Source organism: Gymnogyps californianus, chromosome 2 (assembly GCF_018139145.2).
Source record: "Gymnogyps californianus isolate 813 chromosome 2, ASM1813914v2, whole genome shotgun sequence".
NCBI classification, from domain to species: domain Eukaryota; kingdom Metazoa; phylum Chordata; class Aves; order Accipitriformes; family Cathartidae; genus Gymnogyps; species Gymnogyps californianus.
The window spans coordinates 65,090,549-65,113,647 of NC_059472.1; the positions used below are offsets into that span (position 1 = coordinate 65,090,549).

Below are 23,099 nucleotides of genomic sequence, written 5' to 3' on the forward strand. Positions count from 1 at the left end.
GCTTTTTTGACTGCCATCAACTAGTGTTGACATTTTCAGAGACCGATCTAGAATTTCTTTAAACTTTGTCACATCACTGTTTCTGTGTTTTATCCTATTATATATCATTTGTCTATGTGTTTGCTGATTCTTTTTTCTCACAGTTTTTTAACAGTTTGTTTTGGAAGGACACTTGACCTGCTACCTGCAATTCTTAGGCTAGCTTCTGGAACCCTTTGAAAATTGCTGCCACTTTTGCATCATCCAGTTTCCTGATAACAAGCTTGCTTAAAGTGATGTGTTACAACCAGTTAGTAGTTCAGCAATTTCGTATTTACTTTTGATTGGATTTTATGGATCTGTTTTGAAAACCTATTTAACAATGAACACCCTGATAGAAAACAAAAAAGAAAATACAGAAAAGAGAATCTATGTTCCAGAGCTACATTTCTCTAGGGTGGTATCACAATAAAATCACAAACTAATATTTTTCTTTTTTTAATCTTTTGCAGGTGTTAGGCCTTTTGCTTGTCCTCACTGTGACAAAAAGTTTAGAACATCAGGCCACCGGAAAACTCATATTGCTTCACATTTTAAACATACTGAACTAAGAAAGCTGCGACATCAACGTAAACCTGCAAAAGTTCGAGTAGGAAAGACGAGTGTTCCAGTACCAGACATTCCTTTGCAAGAGCCCATACTCATAACTGATTTAGGTAAAGAGCAAGTAAATCTGTGCTCTCTTGAAATTTGGATTTCACTGGAAAATAGAGGTCACAGTTTAATCAAGCAAACACATTCAGAGCTTACTCAGAAAGATGCACTTTGAAATAAGTCATCAGAAATAATCAGGCTTCAGAAAAGTGCCATATTTTATAGTTTGCTTGCACTAGAATTAATAAGAAGAGTCTTTTTTATTTACAGAGAAATTGTATAATCCTTACCAGAAAAAACTGCGTGCATTTTTACATTACATTAGGAGAGGAGTTTAACTAATGTTAGACTGTTGGTATAGAAAAGATGACAGACAGTTCATGACCTGGATTATTCTTAAGTTCATCATGTTTATTCAAATTACATATATTAATGAGTCGGTGTGTTACATGATTTTAGTGTCTTTGTTATAATTGTGACCTCAGCTGAATTAGTGGTAATCATTAGTGGTAGTACTTAAAAAAAGGACAGAATAATTCTGGAATGTGCTATAGACAATTCATACAGTTATTTTAATTCTATTGTAGAATAATTGTTACAACATTACATAAAACCACTTTTTGGAAGAAGGTAAGTTGTTGTACAGCTCAGTCAAGACAATATATATTGTTGTCCTGTAGAGGTCAATGTAGTGGGCAAGGCGTTTACTTTTCATTGTTGTTTGACTCACCAGTCTGCTAACCCCTGCCTTGTCTGTTGTGTAGTCATCTTTATATAGTAGAATATTATATTGGTAATATTTTTAGCCTAAAATCTTTATCACTCTTTAAAAATCCTTTTGCTTTCACTGCTTCCAAGAATTACTGTATACAAGAGTAGTGGTTATTTTGGTATCAGTTATAAGAAACTTAAATTTTCAGCGTAGCAACAAAACTTAGCTGACAGCTTCAGATATTCAGATCACACAATATTTCTTTCTTGAGTGAACCCTGGCAACAGGTACAGTCCTATTTCTTGATTTTAAAGAAAAAAGCACTTCAATACAATTAAGATTTGTGCACTGAAATTCCAGTTTTGGGGGAAAAAAATTAATATTAACAAAAAAGAAATACTATAAAAGTTGTTTCCTACAGGTACTGATAACACGTGAACTCTGTTGATATTGGAGTGTTCAATGTAAAAATAAGAAATTCCACTATTTGTCTAGAAGGTGTCATGTTTTTTCAACTCACTGACAGTATTTCCACTGTTCCCCCCCAAAAATCTTATTTCTTTTAGAGGTGTCAAGAAACTAGTATTGTTGCTCTGTACTAGTGTTAATCTTTGAGGGGCACCTTTGATGAAAAAAAAAAAAGAATAACTGTTGATATATATTTTGCTTTTTAAAAAAGTCTAAATTATTCTAGAAGTCTATTAAAAAAGTCTGCAAATTGTTTTCTACCTGTTACAATGTTTGTTTCATTTTACTGCATTAGTTGATCGTATTTGTTGACTAGGAAATGCAAAAAATTATTGTAATTTTTCTAGCGTGTACTGTGGTTCCAAAGATGGAACTGATGGGAGGAAAAATACCTTTTTATAGAATGTTCCCACTCAGAACTATTTTGCTGACTTGCTATGTCCGGTGTAGAGCCACCTTTAACTATTCTAACAGTTCGGAGAACTGTTTCATTTATCAGAGTTGAACAGGTTGAGTAAATAGTTTGGAAGCGTTTTATTAGGAAGTTCTGTTATTTCTGTTCTGTTATGTGTGTTACTAGGAATTTCTGCAGTGCTTCTGCAGATCAGAACCGTTGTAACCTGGGATATGCTCACAAGTTAGTCAGCTGTCATTCATTCTAAGAGTTAACTGAATTATTCTGCTTTTATATGATCAAAAATAACTGAGAGTAAATATTTGTCATACGGAGTTCCTTCTCTTCTGATTTGGAAGACTTGTGTCATCTCCTGTACACTACTACTAATTATCATCACAGAAGAATGCCAGAAGGAATTCAGAAAGTAGGGTTGTGGTTTTGGTGGGTTTTTTGGTTTGGTTTTGTTTGGTTTGGGGTTTTGTTTTGGTTTTTTTGTTTGTTTATGGGGTTTTTGTTCTGTTTGGTTTGGGGCGGTTTTGGTTTTGGGTTCTTTTTAAGAGAAAATGTTTTTACTAGACCAGCTGAGTTGGGGAAGGTGAAGGAAGTTTTTGCATATATGTATTTATAAATATATATGTATAACATATATATATACACACATAAACTTTTTCAAGTCTGAGACAGATAAATGTGTTCTTTTTTCATTGTTGCCATCTCTTCTCAAAATTGAGAGAATTCCCTCTCCTTGTCTTCTCCTCTTTTCAATTACATTTGGAAGTCAGCAGAAACCTTTTGGGCTTTCCTTTCTGAATATGAAACATAGCATGCTAGATGAAGCAGTCTGAAGAAAGAAAAGACAGCATAAAAGGCTTTTGTGGTGAATATTTAGGACCATAAAGGGATCTTTTGCATATTTGTTGAAACTTTGCATCACTCCCTCAGCCTTCTATATTAGTATTGTGATGAGTGCTTTTGAGTTCACAGATGTGTGAATGACGATGAGTTTGCTTCAGAAGTCTGCTGCTGTTCCCATTCTGTCACAGTGTTTGGGATGATTCCCTTCTGTTGGCTGCTTCTGAGACAGCATACTCTTGCATTAGCAGTTGGACATTTAGTAGCAGGAGCTTTTAACTGATTTTCCAAAACAACACTTGACTGGCTTCAGGGACCAGTGTATAAAGACCAGTTGTTTAAATAAGTTGGTTTGAGGTTTGGTTCTTTTTTTTTCTCCAGTACATTTTTGGAGGTACCCAGAGAATTAGCAAGACTGACTGATTAGCCAAAGTAGATGATGTACAAATACAGCAATTTTTAATGGACTTTTTTAATCCTTTAAGTAAAGGCAGATGTATATCATGGAGTTTTGTACTTTTCACAAAATGCATGTTAAATATTTGTCAAGTTATAATGTATATCTGGGGTACATTGATTAAATGTCATTTGGTTAAGGTGGAGGTTGGAAGAGCAAAGTATTATTTGATTAGCAGTGAATCCGTAACTGTCAACTTTTTTTAAAGTTAATGCTTATTTTGGACATGTGAGGCTTAATGTAATGAGGTGGACCTATGGATAAAAGAAGAGTTATCACTAAAATAGATAGCATGTGCAATATAATATGTATAATGCTAAATAGATGCATGCATAATTTTAAGTAAGTGCTGAAAACATGCTCATTTTCTTTATATTCTTGCATACTAAAAGTTCAGTGGCATTTTTTTCAAATACTAGCTCTTCAGACTACTGCAACTTTGGAATAACTTTACCAATTAATTTTTCCTTTTTGTGTGTGTGTGTTTATGTGTGCAGGTCTTATCCAGCCAATCTCAAGGAATAGCCAGTTCTTCCAAAATTATTTTAACAATAATTTTGTGAATGATGCAGACAGACCATACAAATGTTTTTATTGCCATCGAGCCTATAAAAAATCTTGTCATCTTAAACAACATATCAGGTAAAATAAATACAAAGAAGAAAGGAAATGTATGTAATAAAAAATTTATGGAAAAGCGTGAAATTTATATAGTGTTCACTGAAAAGACTTCTTTTTTATGGTCTCTTAAGTAGTGATCCAGTGATAATTGATTTTTGTGGTAAAGTTGGAGGAGGCTTTGGACTAATCCATACCTATGTGCAGTCCTAGCAGTACAAGTGGTTGTGTTTAGTGTGCAGTTTAGCTTATTAACACTCGGACTCTTTTTTTCCTAAACTGTGTGTAGAAAATAGCAAGCATTGCATGTGAAGTCTTGTCGTAATTTTGTAATTGCATACTCCAGATCATCTGCTTTGTATGTAGCTCCTATTTTTTGAGAAGGAAATTAGCTATTTATTGTGTGCTGTTTTCTGTGTACTAAACCTAAAAGAATTTAGGCTTACATTGTAATCGAGTATATGTTCTTGGGGATCATTTTCTTGCTTGAAGTTCAGGTCAAGTTCCATATAGTGGGTGTTTGTTACAACCACAAGGTCGTGGAGTCACAGAAGAATTTAAGTTGGAGGGGAACCAGTGGAGGTAACTAATCCAACCTTGTTTTCAAAAGAAAAGGTAGCTTCAAAGTTAGATCGGGTTGCAGTTTTACAGGCAGTGAGCTTTGACATTTAGTCGAGTTATCAAACATTGCTCCCTGATTTATAAACTATGAATAACTGGAGGAGAAAATATGAAAAAAAACCACCAAAGATAGTTACTAGGATCTAAGGAAAGATTCCATACAAGCAGGTGGCAATCTGCTTGTTTCTGCACTGTCAGCTCTGTACCGCTTTCTCACTTTCTCTGGTTCAGATCGTGGTGAGTTCCTCGTGTTCTCCTTACAAATCAAATTCTGTATTGGTAGGTTCTCAAACTGGCTTGGAGCAGTTCTTGGTTTCTATATGCTGTCTTAACGGGAGGGGGGAAGCCTTGCAATATCACATCTTTTCCTTTTGTAATACCCTACCGAGATTTCTCACTGTCTTTTGTAGACACAATCAAGCTGGACTGATTTAAATCAAAGTAATTTTAAATTAGTAAGTGTTGCTGGTTTACATTATTACCACCTTCATTGTTCTTCATTGAAATAGTTGATTTTAATTGTTTCACACTTGTCTCTTTATTTTCTTAAAGACAGTGTAACTGTCGATGGTTAGTTACCATTAAAATGTTAGTTGCCACTGAAGTGGGCCTTATCTGCCTAAAGATGGCCTTATTTAGCCTAAATATAAGCTATGCATATTTTACTGAAGCTTTTATGTAGTTTACAGTTTTATTTAGATTCATAATTTTTCATCTTTCATTTGTGTTAGAGAAATGTAGTTGACTGATTTTACCTAGTTCATTCCTCTTTTTCACAGTTTTGTCAGGATTCTTTGAATGGAAATTGAAAGTGTTTTAATTACACAGAACATGAACAGCTTATTACTTAAACAATTGGTTTACATGCACTGAATTCTCACAATTATGTTTTTTTCTTGTCAGAATACATTTTGTGTTTAAAGATTCTGTTCTTCAAATGCCTGTGCTTTAATTCATTTTGCTGTTGGTTGTACACATACTCCAGCTTAGGATAAACTATCTTTAAAAGCCTTGTTACTAATGTGCATCTTTGTTTTTCTTCTCCCATACTGAAAATACAAAGATGTGATGGGGGTACCAATCACTTGCCACTGTGCTTCTTTCTGATTGATCTTTGCAACAGAGTACTGAGTGAAGCTTAGCTTAGCTTGGCTTTGTTAGGGGTTTTGTAGAGGAATTAGAAACTTCTCTTTTTTACATGTTGGTTCTTCCTAAGCTGGCATTGCTATACCTAAACTACTAAACTTGACGCTTGTGTGATCAGTCTGCCTTCATGGAATGGTGCTGATCAGTGCTTAGAAAGCTTGTTTCCCTCTCTGAAACAGAAGGAAATTTGTAATGGGGTATTTTCAATAGAGCAGTGACTGAATAGTGTGTCCGATTCTCCCACAGGCACACCAAGGAAGGGTTGGGATGCTCTACTGCCGATTTCCATAGATGTATATTGGTAGCAAAACAGTAATCTTGATATCTGTCATGCTTCTTTATTATGGCATCTGATGTGGTGGTCATAGACTTCTAAGGCTACTATAATCATAAGCCACCCCTAACTTTTCCCAATTTTATTAAATCCTGCTTCCTTTATCTTCCATTTCCTAGGATTCACATTGCCTTCCTCCTAGCTCTCACTCCTGAGATGCTACAGTTGTAACCCTTAAAATTCTCATTGCACTCCACTCCATTTCCTAACCTGTCCTTCAGTCTGTTTTATAGCTCGATGTAGTCCTTAAAGGGAAACTCCTCTAGCACCTCTGGAGGGAAGGGTATAGTGAGTGGGACATGTTGATAGTGTAGGTGAGAGAGTTTCCTCACTTGAATATTGTTTTCACATAGCAGTCTGAAAGACTAGTTGTACTGTGCCTTGTTCAGGGGGTATTCAGGATGGACACAGTTCTTTTCCCAAAAGTTTCGTTATTAGACGTAGTAGTACTATATAATATGAGGAAGACCGTATATTTTTCTCTCAACTTTTGTGGACATTGTTTTAGCTGAATTGAGGAAAATACATGTGAACGATAATATACTAGTCTGAAGAACTGGTATGTTATCTGGCATGGAAAAATTCAACCCAAATGTTTTAACTGAGGCAAAGTATGATCAGAAAAGGAGATTGGACTGTAGAACATAATTAAAACTATCAGACAGTATTGCTTCTAGCCCTGCCAGTGATGACATGCAGGTTGTTTATAATTTATTAAAGCTTTAATTTCTGGATTTTTGTAACTGAGGCCTCTTCCATCCATACAGCAGTTGCCTTAGTTTGGTTTATTTTGCTCGTTTTAAAATTCAGTCTTTTAATAACTTCGTAAATCAAACTGTTAAATCTACTTTAACTTCTGCTTTCTCTTAAAAAGGTCACATACTGGTGAAAAGCCGTTTAAGTGCTCTCAGTGTGGAAGAGGTTTTGTGTCAGCTGGAGTTTTGAAAGCACATATTAGAACACACACTGGATTGAAAGCTTTTAAGTGTCTTATATGCAACGGGGCCTTCACTACTGGTGGTAGCCTCAGGCGACATATGGGCATCCATAATGACCTTCGACCGTATATGTGTCCGTATTGTCAAAAAACATTCAAAACATCACTAAACTGTAAAAAACACATGAAGACTCATAGGTATGTTTACAATTTTTATATGAATTCTTCAATGTATTTCAGTAGCCCTTAAAGATACTTGAAAAGGCAGCTTTGGTCTGTAGCAAATGCTAATAATTGAATAAGGATGTTTGTTTACGGGTAGCAAACACTTAGGTAGCTCTGAAGGTGTCGTAAATTACGGTGTATAATAAAAATAAAGATTTGTTCACGTAAATAGTTAGGATGACTGTCTAACTGAAGCCATAAAAAGACCTTCTTACCTTTCTTTGCAGATATGAACTTGCACAGCAACTTCAGCAGCATCAGCAGTCTGCTTCAATAGATGATTCTACAGTAGATCAGCAGAGCATTCATGTTTCTACACAGATGCAAGTGGAGATCGAAAGTGATGAGCTACAGCAGTCAGAAGCTGTTGCAACAGATCAGCAAGCTATTTTAGAGTTAGACCAGCAGCCAGTAGTAGGCACAGAAGAAACAGCACTAGAGCAACAATTGGCTGATCAGCCTTTAGAGCAAGATGAGGGTGAGTATTTGAAATATGATAAGGTTTATAATGAGGTAAGTTTACAAGTTCTCAAATAACTTTTTCTTCACATATTTCAATGATTTGAGTTTCAAGACAATGCAAGTAAACACCTAGAAAAATACATGGAGTAAAAGCTAACTACTTAAAGTATGTTGTACAATTTCTTTCATTCATTGGTGTTTAGTTTTACTGTTAAAAATATAAAAAGGTTGATTAAGGTTTGCACCATTTAGTTGTATCAAAGAAAACTACTAAACAAATATACAGAAAAATAATACTATATGCACAAAACTTTACCACATCACGTCTATTGTTAATAAAAAGCACTGCTATATAGTCTACTTAGGAATTAACACCTGTGTTTTGAGGTGAGAGAATACAAAATATTTCATGTACTTATTCTATTAGTAATAGTGGAACAAAGTATTTTGGTTTTGCTTATTTGCTCTTTTTCATGGTGTAATGAGTTAGCAAGTACTACAGAGGAATATAAATAAAGCCTACAATAAGCAAAGATTTAAATACCTATCCAGCTAATAATTTTTTATTTATTTTTAATGCAGTAAAAATTCAGATGACTATAAAATTCAGGTTTTTGGGAACAACTGAATTATCCAGTTAATAACATCTTCTTTTCTTGATATTTTTTCCTTTCCTTTTCTTCCCCCCCCCCCGCCTCCTTTCCCCATTTCAGATAGATTTGTGACATCCCAGCATGCTTTACAGGAAAACATCACTCAATTTGAACAACAAGCTATAACACAGCAGCCATTTGATCAACAGGGCTTATCACAAGGTTAGTAATAAATAACGGTTTTTAAAGTGATTTTTATAGATCTGGCTTTACAGCATAGCTGTCATAAAGCATTTCAAAAGTGAGCATCCACAGTCAAAGTAACTGCCATGCAGAGAACTTGCAAAAACAACTTCTTAAATTACTATTTTGAAACTATATTTGGTAGAATATTTTGAATACTTAAGTGTAAATAGATTTTGCTTTTATGAGCTGATGTTTAGTCATTACAGTATGGGATTTATGGTCAGGCATTTCATATTCTTTTCTTGATTGTGTTTGAAATTGCTGTGGCAGTAGGCAGTTTACACAACTTTCCCCTAAATATACGTGCTCATAACCTGAGATGATCAGAAACACGGTGTAAGGTTTGACTGAGTAACTGTTGGGATTCATTATGGAAAAAGATAGTGTAAAATATAATCACATAAAAAGTCATACTTTCACCTAACCACAGCAGTTTCCTTTTGTGTTTTATAAAGCTACATAAGTAACAAATTAAGAGATTGTAAATATTTGGAAACTCCCCCCCCTCCCCCCCCCCATACTGAGAAATATCTGTAAGGCTTACGTAGCCTGCAGAGAATGAAGAAATGACTGTGTTCCTTTGCTTTTCACTGCTGGATTTCTTGAGCTGTTGCTTGATATGAAGCTACTAGTTTAGTTTTGGGGTTTTTGCAGGGCGGGGGGCAGGGAAGGGGAGTGTGTTCAAGGGGTTTCCATTTGTTTTGGTTGAGAAGCATACTTCACTGGCTGACCAGTTGATCTCTTCGTCCTTGTTTCTGACTCCAGCAAATAACTTCATATTTATATAACTGGTAACCAGTAATTGGTATTCCATCTGCTTAAACTTCTCTGTTCTTAATTTAATTCCCTGTTTAGTTGTATAGCACCTTTTCTAAAAACGTAATTGACTGTGCTAAGTTGCATGACACTGTGAAGAAATAGTATAATTTCTTGCCAATTTTAATTCTCTAGGTTGTGCTGCTTTGTATGTAACTGAGAAAAAAAATTAAAGTCTCCGCCTTTATTAAACAAGACTGAACGAGGTCCTGTTAAAACCCTATGGATTATTTTCATTGATTACCTCTTACAGTTTTCCAAATGAATGAAAAGAGACTACAGAAAAAAAAGTGCAACCTTTCATTCTGTGTTATTCTCAAGAGTGGTGGTGATTTTTGTTTGGATTTTTACAGCTCCTTTGAATTTGAAAATCCAATATGTAAACCTTGTTTTGTTATCTTATTTAGACTTCAGTTTCTATGTATGTTTATCTTCTCCATTAAATAAATATTGAATACTGAGTGATTTCTTGGGGAGGGGGGAGACTCTTCTAGATCTCACAAAACAATTCTTTCATCATCAGAAATCTAGGCTGATCATCGGTACATTATAAAATTGGTACAGAGAGTCAGAACATTTGCGGTGTGTTTGGTTTTTTTTTTTTTTTTAAATTCTCATTTGTATAAGATGTCTCCTATTCTACTTGGAATCTCATCCACAGATTCCCAACTCTTTGAAGTTTCCTTGAAGATCCTGGAGCCCTTCAAAATTTTTGAATTTCAGGTAGGTAAGCATTTGCGCGGATGCATGCGTTAAATTGGTCGACCCTCTCCCTATGTCTGCATCTGTGCTTCATGCTCCTAATTTCTTTTTCCTATCAGCTAGGCAGAACATTCAAGCTTAAAACACTATGTCTTTTTTACCCTTGATATTTATAGGCTGTATTCTTGTTAAAATACTTTGACTCAGTGTTTATTAATAAAACAACATAGGAGTTTTAAAAAATCTTTGGTAGGTTTTTTGATTTTTCTTTTTCCTTTTTTTAAGAAAAAAAGAAAATCTTTGCATTTCAGACAGATGAGGCTGATCTCTAGGTCTGCACAGACCTGCCAGAACTTTGTTTATTCTTTCAGGTTTGTTTGTAATACTTTTACAGAATTTCTGGTTTGTTCAGATAGATTTTCTTCTTCATGTGTTCAGACTTGTAAAGAAGTGCAGATCTTATGAGGGTGCTGCTGTTTCATAATCTATTATTCATTTTGAGCTAGATTTGAAGACTGAGAAAAAGGACTCCAGTGTTCTTTGTAGTTTACATATTCAGGCGTCTTCATTTGAAGACTTTTTAGTGAGGTCAGAACAACCAAAAGGATCCTTTATCAGAAAATGTCTTCGGGTTATTGAATATCATCCGTCACCAAATGTGTTTTCATATAGATTATGTCACCTTTTCTTCCTTTAAAGTCTCCCTGTAAGCATGATTGAATGTTAATAATTCCATTAGTGGTGACAGGAGAGCGATCTTGAAAAACTACAAAAAGTCCAAATACCGTTACTCTGTAGCCCATACAAATATACCCTTGCCACCAGACTGCTATTTTGCTTTCCTAAGAAGTTGATCTGCAATCCCAGGACTTGGAATTCCGATTCTTTCAGTAACTGTTTACACATTGATTCCAGTCAGTACTGTTCAGCTGGTTCCAAAACTTGCCTAGAAAGCCAACCTGCAGAACATTTAATTGCCAGTCACTGACCCCCGCTGAGATGCACATGTGCATGTAGATATTTGTAATGTTAGAATTCAAATGATCTGTCAGTAAAGACTTCAGGTTTTGTCTAAACTAAAATACTGTATTTGCTATGAAGTATCATACTGTTGTTTTCTCATTCTCCTGTGCAAGACATATCTTTCCACTAGTAAACTGATTTCCAGAGTATTGTATGTTTTGTTAACGTAGAAGAGAATAGGTTGGGTGATGTCCTAAAGCCAAGAAAAAACAAGCAATGCAAATGATTACTTGTACTGAAATAACACAAAATCCAATTCCAAGTTTAGAGGACTTTGCAGTAAGACTCCCCTTATTATACAGAGCTTAAGATGCTCTCTGTTCTTTGAAGATTAAGCAAAAGCTTCTGGGAAACAATATATAATGATGAAAACAAGAGCAGAAAAAAAAGGTTCTGAAATTTATTTCTGTCTCTCAGACTGAACATCTGTTTTCTGGTTTTTTTTTTTTTAATGCTGTTCTGTAGAAATAGTATGGTGGTAGCAAATGCCTTTAGCGTGCTCAGAATTGTCAGATCTTTTTAAAATTTTGAGTGGAAATAGACCTTCATATTAGGTCTTGAGCAAAATGGGGATGCATCATGTATATTCTTGTTACAGCATTGGTTTATATTTATTCCATGACTACTTCCAGAAGTAGTATTTCTTTCTCCACTTTGTCCCAAAATACCTCTAAATTCAGAACTGTTCTTCCTGAGCATTTTGTTGCATGATCCTGGGAAATTTTTCAGGATGTCAATAATTGCTTTTATTAAAACACTGTGAAGTGAAACAGGTCATGGTATAGTAACTTCTTTTTTCCTTCTTAGCTAGTAAAAATTAATTACCGATTAAAAAAAGTTTCAGATTTTTTAGATAGCAGTTTCTTTGTACATTTAATAGTTACATCCTTTTTTTTTTACGTAGGGCATGGAAATGGCATCACTTTTGCTTCAGTTTCTTGAGGCTTGCTTTTTGTGTTTTTATCAAGTGTGGTGGGAATACGATTTTCCATAAAGGTGTTTCACTGTAAAGCTTTGTATCGCTGTTCTTCAGGCTACTTTTTTTATTTTGTCATTTCACTAAGAGTAATTGAGGTGCAAGGTTCAGCTAGTTGAATCTTTTTTTTTCCCTTGTAATCTTGGTAGTTCTAGGAGGGAAAATAATATACAAGTTGCAGCATTAGGTTTGGCGATAAGTTACAACCTGACTAATAATACTTTCAAGATTTGTTTGCATTTGTTAGTTTTCATTCTATGGTGTAAGCAATAGCATACAAGTAGTTTTTTTTCCTATATTGATAACAGTATTCCTCTGCTGTGAAGAGTGTCTTTTGGGAAAATTTCTGCTTAAACTTAACACATCCCAGTTTTTGATATACTGTAATTCAAAACGTTTTTCAAGCATTGCTTTTTGGCCTTTGATGCTGTGATCATCTGATGTGGGTTTGTTTCTACCCTGTTTTCATAATCTTCACCCTTTTTGTCCACTAAAGGCAAACTGCACAGAAATAGTAAAATTGCTGCCCTTACCTTAATTACTGATACTTGTGGTTTCATTTTTTTCCACGTAACATTGGTGGTTTTTTTTGTTTTTTGTTTTTTTTAATATTAGAAGTACTAGGGCTTAGAGGGTTGATAAAAGGACATCGCTAATAGCATTAAAAAACCCTGCAATCTGAGCTATACTTCCCTGGCTCTGAATCATTGATACCATCATTTCATTCATCCATTTAGAAAAGGAGGTGATTAAGATCTGATATTTCAGAATAACAAAACCGAATAAAAATTTCAGGTCTTTATACTGGAAATGTGAATAAAAATATGTTTATTTTTTACTTTGCAGTTTGCCTTTGAGAGGCTCTACTTTACTATTATCTAAAGAGTGGGAATATGTGGAGGAGATCCAAAGTAGGAGAAAATGGGGTTACTTTATCAGAAACTGGAGTTCTCCTATTGGGTCATCTCCTCCACTCACCCGCCATCCTCCCCACTGAGCTTTGCATCCTTGTGATCGGCTTCCAGTGTAGTTAAGGGAGCGTGGTACCAACATGGATAAAGGGAGACGGGTCAACCTGTTTGACACATGCATGCTTACATACAAGAAATTCAAAATTTCAATGGCTCTAAGGTAATTGTGACACCCTGAAGAAACTTCAAACAGTGTTTTTCTGTGGAGGAGATTTTCCAATAGAATTCCAGCTAATGGTAAGTAACCCTATTATGCATATTACATAGATGGCAGAAACATTTGTGTATTTTGACACTCAACAGTGAAGAGTATAAAATGAGTATTACTATATGGTAATACTACTTAATCTCTTCTGAAGGTAGTCTTCAAAAAAGTGTGGTGTTATTCAAAGTCCAATTCAGTGTATTTTCCAGGTCTGTGACTGTTTAATTTCTGGCAGGTTTTACAGTGAATGACAGCTACAATCAACAGACTCAATTTCCAGCTGTACAGCAGCTGCAGGATTCAAGCACACTTGAATCTCAGGCTCTTTCAACGAGTTACCATCCGCCAGCCCTTCTTCAGGTTCCAAATACAGACACTATTAACGTAGTAAGTACTGCTAGAAGGCAGAATTCATTGTTCTGTGTTCAGTGATGAGTTTCTTTGAACTATTTCATTGGTGATTAGGTAAATTGAGAAGTCAGAAAAGTTTCATGATTTCTTTTCTAGATTGCTTATGTTTAACAACTGGAAAATAAAAGGGTGGGGGGAGCATAAGTGAACTAGCTACATCTTTCTAAAAAGAGTTGTACATTTTGATGCTCTAGGCTTAAAAAGGGATATAATGCTATAAAGTTGGATTGTAAGTCTAAAACTGAGGAAAGGACCTAATGTTATAAAATAATTTTACATTATTGCACTATATTCTGTCCTAATTCTTTAATTTCTATGGATATAGATATGACCAAGCAATAAAAATAACATTACAAATGTGTAGTGATCATTCCTGGAGCTTGCATATTGTAGTGTATGATGTTCTTTTGTGGTTCTCATCTGGTTAAATTTATAAAAGAGCTTAATTGCTAAAAATACAGTTTAAATATAACTTTTTATGATGGTAGCAGTAGCTAGCATGAAGACCATCTGTCGTGACGTGTTTACTATGATGACCTGCATGAATTATTGTCCCTTCATGCTTGTTTGCAAAGGGCAAATGTCAGTCAGAGAACTGAGGGGGGTTTTAGGATCTGGAGGAGTTTGAGTAATTTTAGCCTACAGGCTTTGGAGTTTTCTTCTCTTCAAATCTTAAAACATGCTGTCCTTCTTGAGGATTATTCTGTGGTGGTTTTTGCTTAGAGAAAAACCTGTTCAAAAAGTAGTGAAGTCTGTCAGCACCACTGTGCATTTTGCTACTCACTGTGGGGCTCGTACTGTTTAAAATGGCTGCTTTAGTGTTAAATTTAACCCCTCAAAACACCAGAAAATCTACAAGACTTGAGACGCGTTTTTGTCTAGATTCACAGGGAGGTGTAAGTGCACCATGTTGTCCGTTTATTCCGATTCAGTAAGTGCACATTTTGCTGCTTTCCTCCTCACTATGAAGGAGTGAGGTATCATATCACACTCTTAATTTCTTGTAAAAAATTTATGAAAGCATGAATTTGATTACTTGTGTTGAGTGTAAATGCTGTAATTTTTTCTTGCCTATTTGTGTGACTTTGTGTTATTGTGTCACTGAAATTTACTTAAGGCTTTGATTTCTAGACTACTCGCTTGATACAAGATCAGTCATCACAAGAAGAACTTGAATTGCATACCCAACGGCCTCATTTTCTTGAGGATAATGAAGATCAAAGCAGGCGTTCGTATAGGTTTGTTATACTTTTAGGTTCTGTCACAGAATTTCCTGAATTTTTTATGACTAGTAATTATATGCAACTAATGAAAACAATTTTCTTCTATTAGATGTGAATATTGCAACAAGGGTTTTAAGAAATCCAGCCATTTGAAACAACACGTACGATCACATACTGGTGAGAAACCTTATAAATGCCAACTCTGTGGCCGTGGCTTTGTTTCCTCAGGAGTTCTTAAGTCACATGAGAAAACTCATACAGGTAACAGAGTATACCAGCTCTATATTAGCTTAACTCACCTTTGGGTTTTGTAAATGTCCTGTATAAGTAAACTTAAACAAATGGCATGCTACTTATTTGTTTCTGTTACTTTAAGGAGTTAAAGCATTCAGCTGTAGCATTTGCAATACCTCCTTCACAACTAATGGCAGCCTTACCAGGCACATGGCAACTCACATGAGCATGAAGCCTTACAAGTGCCCATTCTGTGATGAAAGCTTTCGAACAACTGTTCACTGCAAAAAACATATGAAAAAACATCAGGCAGTCTCCTCAGCTGTAGCAGCAGCTACAGAAACAGGAGGGGGAGGTAAATTATTTCATTTTTACTCTTACAGTCCTTACTACATAACAAGTACATATGTTTCAGTGGATTACATGAATGCTATAACAGTAATGTTATAAATTAGCCTTCCAGTATGGATAATGTCTAATGTCCGGAGCCACTGAAATTGCTCTGTTATCTAAATTGTTTAAAGAAATCAGTTTTCCAGGAGTCTGTCCAGTGTATTCAAGGTATTGTATGTTACATCGTTATTTTAGTGTGTCACTAAAGTAGAACGTTTTTGGTCCTAAATTACCTATAGCTGTATTGAATTATTGTAAAAATAAGAATTATAAATCCAGCTTTATTTAAAAGAAGTACAGACATGAGTAGTTAGACCTCTGAAAGAGATTTAAGTCCAAGCATGTAATGTAGTAGCCATGTGTTTAATGATAAACCCTTCTATTTTTGTAATTTCGATTGACAGATTAAACTAAACAGACATGTGGTGGTTTGGTTTTGTTATTTTTTTTTTTTTAATAGTTGCATGTGTTGAAGATGATGATGAAAACTCTGAAAGAACTTCCAGAAAATCTCGTCCTGGTGTCATAACTTTTACAGAAGAAGAAACAGCAGAACTGGCAAAGATTAGGCCTCGAGAAAGTGCCACTGTCTCAGAAAAAGTTCTTGTCCAGTCTGCTGCAGAGAAAGACAGAATTAGTGAGATCAAAGATAAGCAAGCAGAACTGGAAGCGGAGCCCAAATATGCGAACTGTTGTAGTTATTGCCCCAAAAGCTTTAAAAAACCCAGTGATTTAGTCAGGTAAGGAATGGAAAAGTTTTGCATATTTTCAATTTTCTAAATAGTTCACCAGAAACTTAGCAGTAACAGTTTCATAGAACTTTTTTATGTGTAAGCTAAAGTTTGACTCATATTTACATACATTTTTCTTTTTCAGAACGGTTTAAAAATGTGTCAAAATGTTATATATTCTGAATATGACTAAACCAGCCTTTTCATATTTCTTTTCCTGCAGTATTAAAATTATTATTACGAAGTTTTAGAATAAATCATTTTTTCTTGCTATAGGACTTGCATATAAAAACATGTAAAAATCAGTTTGAAAAAAGGCAAATGCTTAAATCATCTTCTTTACTAGTTCTGCTTAATGTAATGTTAATATAAGTATTCAATTCTAAAATTAGTAAGATACAAAATAAATATTTCTACAAACTGACATAGAAGTAGAAATTCACATATACATGTATTCTGGAATTATTAGGCATGTTCGTATCCATACTGGCGAGAAGCCATATAAGTGTGAAGAATGTGGAAAGAGTTTCACTGTAAAATCCACTCTGGATTGTCATGTTAAAACACACACAGGTCAGTAAGATTTTGAATGTCTTTGTTTAGAAACTGGTTACTTTCTTGACAGGCTGTTTTAACTAAAGATTTTGCACGGAATGGTATGTTTCACTGTGATCTGGGAAATGGCACTATGAATGGCAGTGCTAGGTGAAATTTTGTACTTATGGCACCATCAAATGAATCATATGATGATGTTTTGAATAAACCATACTATTACAGCCTTTGGTATTAGTAGGCTTATAAAGCAGTCATGGTCTTAGCTCATGGAAAAACTATTTATGTATATATTTTAATTTCAAATCTGCTGTAGCATTTCAATGCTAAATGATTTTCCTGAGCAAGAGGGTGGAGTTGGAGGATTTTATAAAATTAAGTTAACAAAAAAAATTACAAACGTTAATGTTTGTGCTACTAAGTAGATTGAAAAATAGGAGTACAAAAAGTTTGAGCATTTAGCTATTTGAATCGTGCAAGTTGAATATAAACCCCATTTCTGTAATATTTAGGTTTTTACAGTAGTTTGTATTCCTGAGGTCTGATTTTAATAGTATTTTTCAACCCCAATTTTACGTAAATTAAAAAAAAACTCTTTAAATCTTTCATACTTGTTTTCTTCTTACCATTGGACTTCTGTAATAAACCCAATCCTAAAGTAATTAATTTCTAAAACTGGCTACAGTTTTGGTAAGGTGCATTATAAGCTTTTTTCAAAAATGCAAAAAAAAGATAGAAAGCTTTTAATGCTTTAATATATAATTATGTTGCTCATGGAAGCTCCCTTTCCAATTCAGTGCATTTGTACTTTCTACTGTTGTTTAGTAAGAAATACTACTCTTGTGCGTTACGCCAGAACTCTGTGTAGATTAATATCTTGTCTCAGATAGTAGCAGATGCTAAGGATAATGAAAAGAACAAAGCAGGGATTTGATCGTGTTCCTCCAGGTTCAAGCAGTCTGCAAGTTGTGGGACTCTGAACTAGAGATTGTATCTTTTTGCTCACTACCTTTAATGGAATATTTTACATTAGTTTTTTCCAATTGTTTTCTGAACCCAGAAAAACTGGGTAAAAATGAATGGCCTCCGGTATACCCAGTAGTAATAAGATCCTTGATTCAAATTTGGTTTTTGGTGTGCCATCTGATGATTTTGTTCCTAAGCCCACTAGTTCCTTTGAGAAATAATGAGAAATTGTTCCCCTTTTTTCTTTTTTCAAGCTTTTTATGATTTTACAGACTTTTTAATAGTATAAACCAGAGCTTTGTAAGTTATTATTTTAATATCCTTAACAGATTTTTCCAACCTGTTGTTTGTCCTCTCTTCCACATTATCTGTATTACAATTTTGACTAGCTTGGGTCCTCACTCAGGTGCTTAAAGAACTCCCTTGCTGACTTCCAGCCTTGTGAAAATTGTCCATATAATCCTACCTTTTGTTTTCAGCCTTATAACTATTTTTCTTTAATTCGTGAAAGGACTATGTCCTTTCACCCTGTGACAGCAGTTTTTCTAAGGTCCTTTCATATAAAACCAGAGTAAAACTCCAAAAATCCAGATACAGTCTTGTCAGTGAAAATCTGGTCTCCTTCAAAGAGCTCTCATAGATTTGTGAAGTGTAATTTTTGCTACAAAAGCCACATCAACTTTTCCCTATTATAATTCGTTTGATCTTGTGGGGTTTTTCCGTTTTCTTTTGTAATTGGGCCAGCCCGTGTTAAATGAAGTTTAACTGGTGTGCAGTTTCTGCATTTGAGCCTGGATCTCTTTTCAGAGGGCTGTTTTAATCTGTGGGCAACATCTACAGCTAATAGCTCATGGGGTTTATGTTGAGCCATACTTATTTTATTTAAATGAACAATAAAAAAAAATTACAGTGTGATTGTCTGGAACTCCCCTAACAACAGTTCAGTTTGAAAAGCTACTCTGCTCCTCACCTGTAAAAGAAAGTTGCCTGTATAGGAACCTACCTGACTTCATCTGTAATAAACATCGATGCAAATAATTAGTTTGGGGTTTTACTGTAGCTTCTATTGTATCACCATCTTTCAGACCAGCAGGCTGGCTGTTTTTCTGTGAGATACATGGTCCTTTGGCTGAACACTTAGTTCCTGTATCCTGACGTAGCGTGTAGTGGGATAATTGAAGTCACACATCATTGTATTTCTGCCTTCATTGCTCTTCTAATTTCCTGTATATGTAACAGTTCTTGTTAACATTTTACGTGGATAGCCAGTAGTATGGCATAATTGTAGATGCAATAAAACACACTCAATTTTATTATATTTGGAAGCAATGCCAATTTGGCATTTGCCGTTCCTGTATGACTTTTCATCCCGATTTGTGATCATCTTCCCTCCAAGTTTCCTTGTGGCCACTAACTCTATGTCCGTAGATAGTTCTACATTCTAGTTCATCCATCTTTCTTTTTTCAGATTCCTAGTATTTTTACAAAAAGCCCAAGAGTCAGGTCATAATCTGGTTGAATATTTTAATGTTCTGTTTAAAGAGGACTTCAGATGTTCAGTTCGTTCCTCACTGCTTAATTTTTTTTTTTGTTAACTTCTCTTTCTCTCTCTGTCTCTCTGCCCCACCCCCATTTCTCCCAATGGGTATTTTTTTTCTTTAGTAGGAAAGACTGCTAGATGGTTTTCTTTGTGGTACTGTGAATGTGGTAGACAGCTTTGCTGCAGCCCAGACCCCCATTGTCTTACTGGTTCATGTTGAAAAAGAGCTTTATCTTCTCCATTATTTGAAACAGAACATTGTCAGAGGTTTACTTAGTTTTGTTGAACAAAAAGTGACAACAATGTTAGGGTTTTGTAATCTAAATCTGTAATCTGAAGTAGGTTGAATTGTAATTCAGGAATTTGATGAGAGATTCTTCTGTGTAAATGGAAGTTAGAACTCAATAGCAGGAATCATAGGCACACATTGGTTTTGTGACTTCTTTACAACTATAAATGACTAACATCACCAGAATACAGTAGTACGTTCTGATCTGGAAGTTGAGTCAACTTTGTTTCAGGGTTGATCTAATTGTTTGCCAGGTAAAAAGGATAACTTAGTCACACTTAGTACTACCTTTTTTTTTTTTTTTTTTTTTTTTTTAAATAAATATATTTTTCCATCACAGCTATAGAGAATTCTTGATTTTATTCTTTGGTAAGGCAGCTATACAAAATACATTGATTTCTTTCCCTTGTTTAGCTAGGAAGCAATATTGTGCTGGAAGGCCTGGGAATTTCAGGAGTTATAGTGGGTTTTCAGCTGCAGTGGCATGTTTTCTGCCAGATATTTACATTATGCTTTTTGTGAATTGTACAATTGCGCATATGGTTAATGAAACAAACTCCATAGTTAACTGTTGTTATTTGTAGTACATTAAAAATTCCATTTGAGACCAAGGATTTTTTTCAAATGTTATGCAATCTGAAAGGAGAGCAGAGAAAGAGGACTGTATGTGTATAGAGCAGATTTCTGTACTTCTAGATTACTTTGAGGTGATTGGCATTTTGTTTTAGAATATTATCTCCCTTATAAATTTTATTTGTTTCCTACTTGTAATCCATTAGTACTAGTCAGTATTGAGGTAAAGGCTTAAACAGAAGAATAAAGCTGCTGGAATTAAAAAGGAAATGAGTGGCTAAGTAAGGAGAAGCCAAATGCTGAAGAGGTCAAGATGAAACATTTAATTCTCCAGTTTTATGAGCTCTGTAGTTGAGACAACTTGACTAGTCAGGAAGGTGAGATGATGAGGAGGACAGAGGCATCAAGGTGACCAAATAAGATTCTGCATGAAAGTTTTAACAGCGTCTTGAGTTTTAGAAATACAAAAAAATTAAGATACCCTTCATTGAGATCCTTAATAATTTTGAAAAGCATCCAAAATTGTAAAGAGAAAGGCTAGCTATTTCAAATTTATTGTGTTCAAATTAGTTTAGAATCTGTATTTTATTAAATTGTTGGTACAGTGGTATTGATTTTTAGAGGTTTTATCACTTATCTTTCTGTTTTTGAAACTTTTCCAGGCCAGAAGCTCTTCAGTTGTCATGTATGCAGTAATTCTTTTTCTACAAAAGGGAGTCTAAAAGTCCACATGCGTCTGCATACAGGAGCAAAGCCCTTTAAATGTCCACACTGTGATTTACGGTTTCGTACTTCAGGGCGCAGAAAAACCCACATACAGTGTCATTATAAACCAGAAACAAAGAAAGTTAGGAAGCCTGTCCTCCATACTTCAGCTGAGGGACTACAACCAGTCAATCTTCTTAATTCATCCTCAACAGACCCTAATGTTTTCATCATGAATAACTCCGTTTTGACAAGTCAGTTTGATCAAAATTTACTTCAACAAGGACTTGTGGGCCAGGCTATCCTGCCTGCTTCAGTGTCAGGTAAAAATGGATGACTTTTTGGTGGTGGTGTTGAGATCAAATACTGAACTTTGCTTTCTGTTAGAGTTCAGAAAATTATGCCAAACACTGCTTCCGAACAGGTAAGAGTTGTACTGAATTCATGAGTTGATGCACGGTGGTGACATAAATAGAAATTTATTTATTTAAGAATGAAGGGGAAAATGTATGCAGTTCACCTAAAAAGATCTCTTCAGTTCTGCTGTGGTGTTACACTGCAGAAAGGAAGAAAATGTAGGTAACAAGTAGCTGGAGTACTTGTATTCTTTTTGGTAATACTCTGTTGCCTTTTCTTAAAAAGGGCAGAAGCAAAACAGTTACTCTGTAAGCTTTCCATTCCATAAGATTTATTTTGTTTTCAAGCATTGGATCATAGAGCAAATAAAAGTCTGTCTACACCAGTTATTTACATGAATAGTGAAGAGTATGTTTTAAGTGCACGTGCTCTGCTGTACATATGTAGTTAATAGTCCAAAATAAAAAGAAAAAAACTACACGCCCCAAAAAACCGAACGAAAAAACAAAACAAGAAAACGCATTAGTGATACAAAAAACTACTAGTGTAGGCATGTATGTTAAATAATTAAATGCTTAGAATATGAAGTCTTACCGATTGACAGTGACTACAGCTGCATTAGCACATCAAATGTGCCACAGACAATTCTTGGACTCTAAGGCCAACTGGCACACAATACCCAACATCCTTCATGTTGCAAGAAAATGACCTTTTGAGAATGATCCTTGCTAACTTCTAAATTGCTTTCAGGAATTGTTTGTGTAAGTGCTAGCTGGCCTCAGGCAAAGTTGGGACAGGGATGGTTTTAAGAGCAGAATAGAGTTCAGGTGTCTGGAAATGTTCCCTGGTACTGTTAAATTTACTACTTAAATTGTGCATCTTGGACTGTCTGTCTGTCACTTCTGAAAGTAAGACTTTGATTTTGTGGGCTTCTTTGGCACTTTTTTCAGTACATGTCTGATTTTGAAGGTATGCCCACAAATTCACAGTAATGTATCAGTCCCATATTTAACTGTAGCCATTCCAGCTTACCTGATTTGACCTAAACTGTTGTCCAAAACCAACAGACTATTTGTTGTTTGGAAGATACTGGTAAATGTTATTTGACAGGCACAGTTAGTGATAAATTTGTGATTAAAAACTGTCTGATGTTTGCTTGGATTTTTGAGTGAACACAATAAGGAGGAGTCTTTAGCATGTTCAGATGTCCTAGAAAGAGGCAGGAACCTTCTTAAATCGAGATTAGTGATGTGGGTTTTGCCAAGAGCATGTATTTCTTGGGTGCATTGTAAAGCAGATTTATTATACTAAAGGATTTTGGAGAGGGAAAGATAGATGTTTTTGAAGCATCAACCAAAGGAAACTGGTTGATCATATTGAAGGTCTTTGGAGAACAAGGTATGTCAAACACAAGGTGACTTTTTCCTTATATTCTGTCAAGACCTTTTGTAGAGATGGCCTATTCAATTTTTGAAATTAGGAGCTTTCTAAGTTCTAAAGATTTTGGATTTCAAATGCTGATGTACCTTTATTTCCATCAATGTGAGTACATAGGATGAACTTTGATACCTTCTTGAACAATGTTTATGCTGTGCAACAATGTGGCAGTAGCTTTCATGTGTACCTTCAGAGTCAGAATGTACATATCATGTGTGAGTGCTGCTTGTATTTAGGCGTGGCACACTCTCCAAGAAAATTTATACCAAATTTCTCCAGGTTTCCAAAGCTGCT

General features: G+C 35.0%; 1 protein-coding gene across 1 annotated transcript in view; it reads left to right on the forward strand.

Moving 5' to 3' along the window:
- The window catches only part of ZNF236 (zinc finger protein 236), a 76,267-nt gene that overhangs the window by 28,437 nt on the left and 24,731 nt on the right, over positions 1–23,099 (forward strand). Inside the window, exons 11-22 of the mRNA XM_050891351.1 lie at positions 492–695; positions 4,017–4,161; positions 7,113–7,373; positions 7,628–7,878; positions 8,570–8,677; positions 13,630–13,781; positions 14,937–15,043; positions 15,138–15,289; positions 15,405–15,617; positions 16,116–16,395; positions 16,856–16,959; positions 20,969–21,334. Of these exons, the coding sequence (XP_050747308.1) occupies positions 492–695; positions 4,017–4,161; positions 7,113–7,373; positions 7,628–7,878; positions 8,570–8,677; positions 13,630–13,781; positions 14,937–15,043; positions 15,138–15,289; positions 15,405–15,617; positions 16,116–16,395; positions 16,856–16,959; positions 20,969–21,334 (2,343 nt within the window). The remainder of the gene's footprint in view (positions 1–491; positions 696–4,016; positions 4,162–7,112; positions 7,374–7,627; positions 7,879–8,569; positions 8,678–13,629; positions 13,782–14,936; positions 15,044–15,137; positions 15,290–15,404; positions 15,618–16,115; positions 16,396–16,855; positions 16,960–20,968; positions 21,335–23,099) is intronic.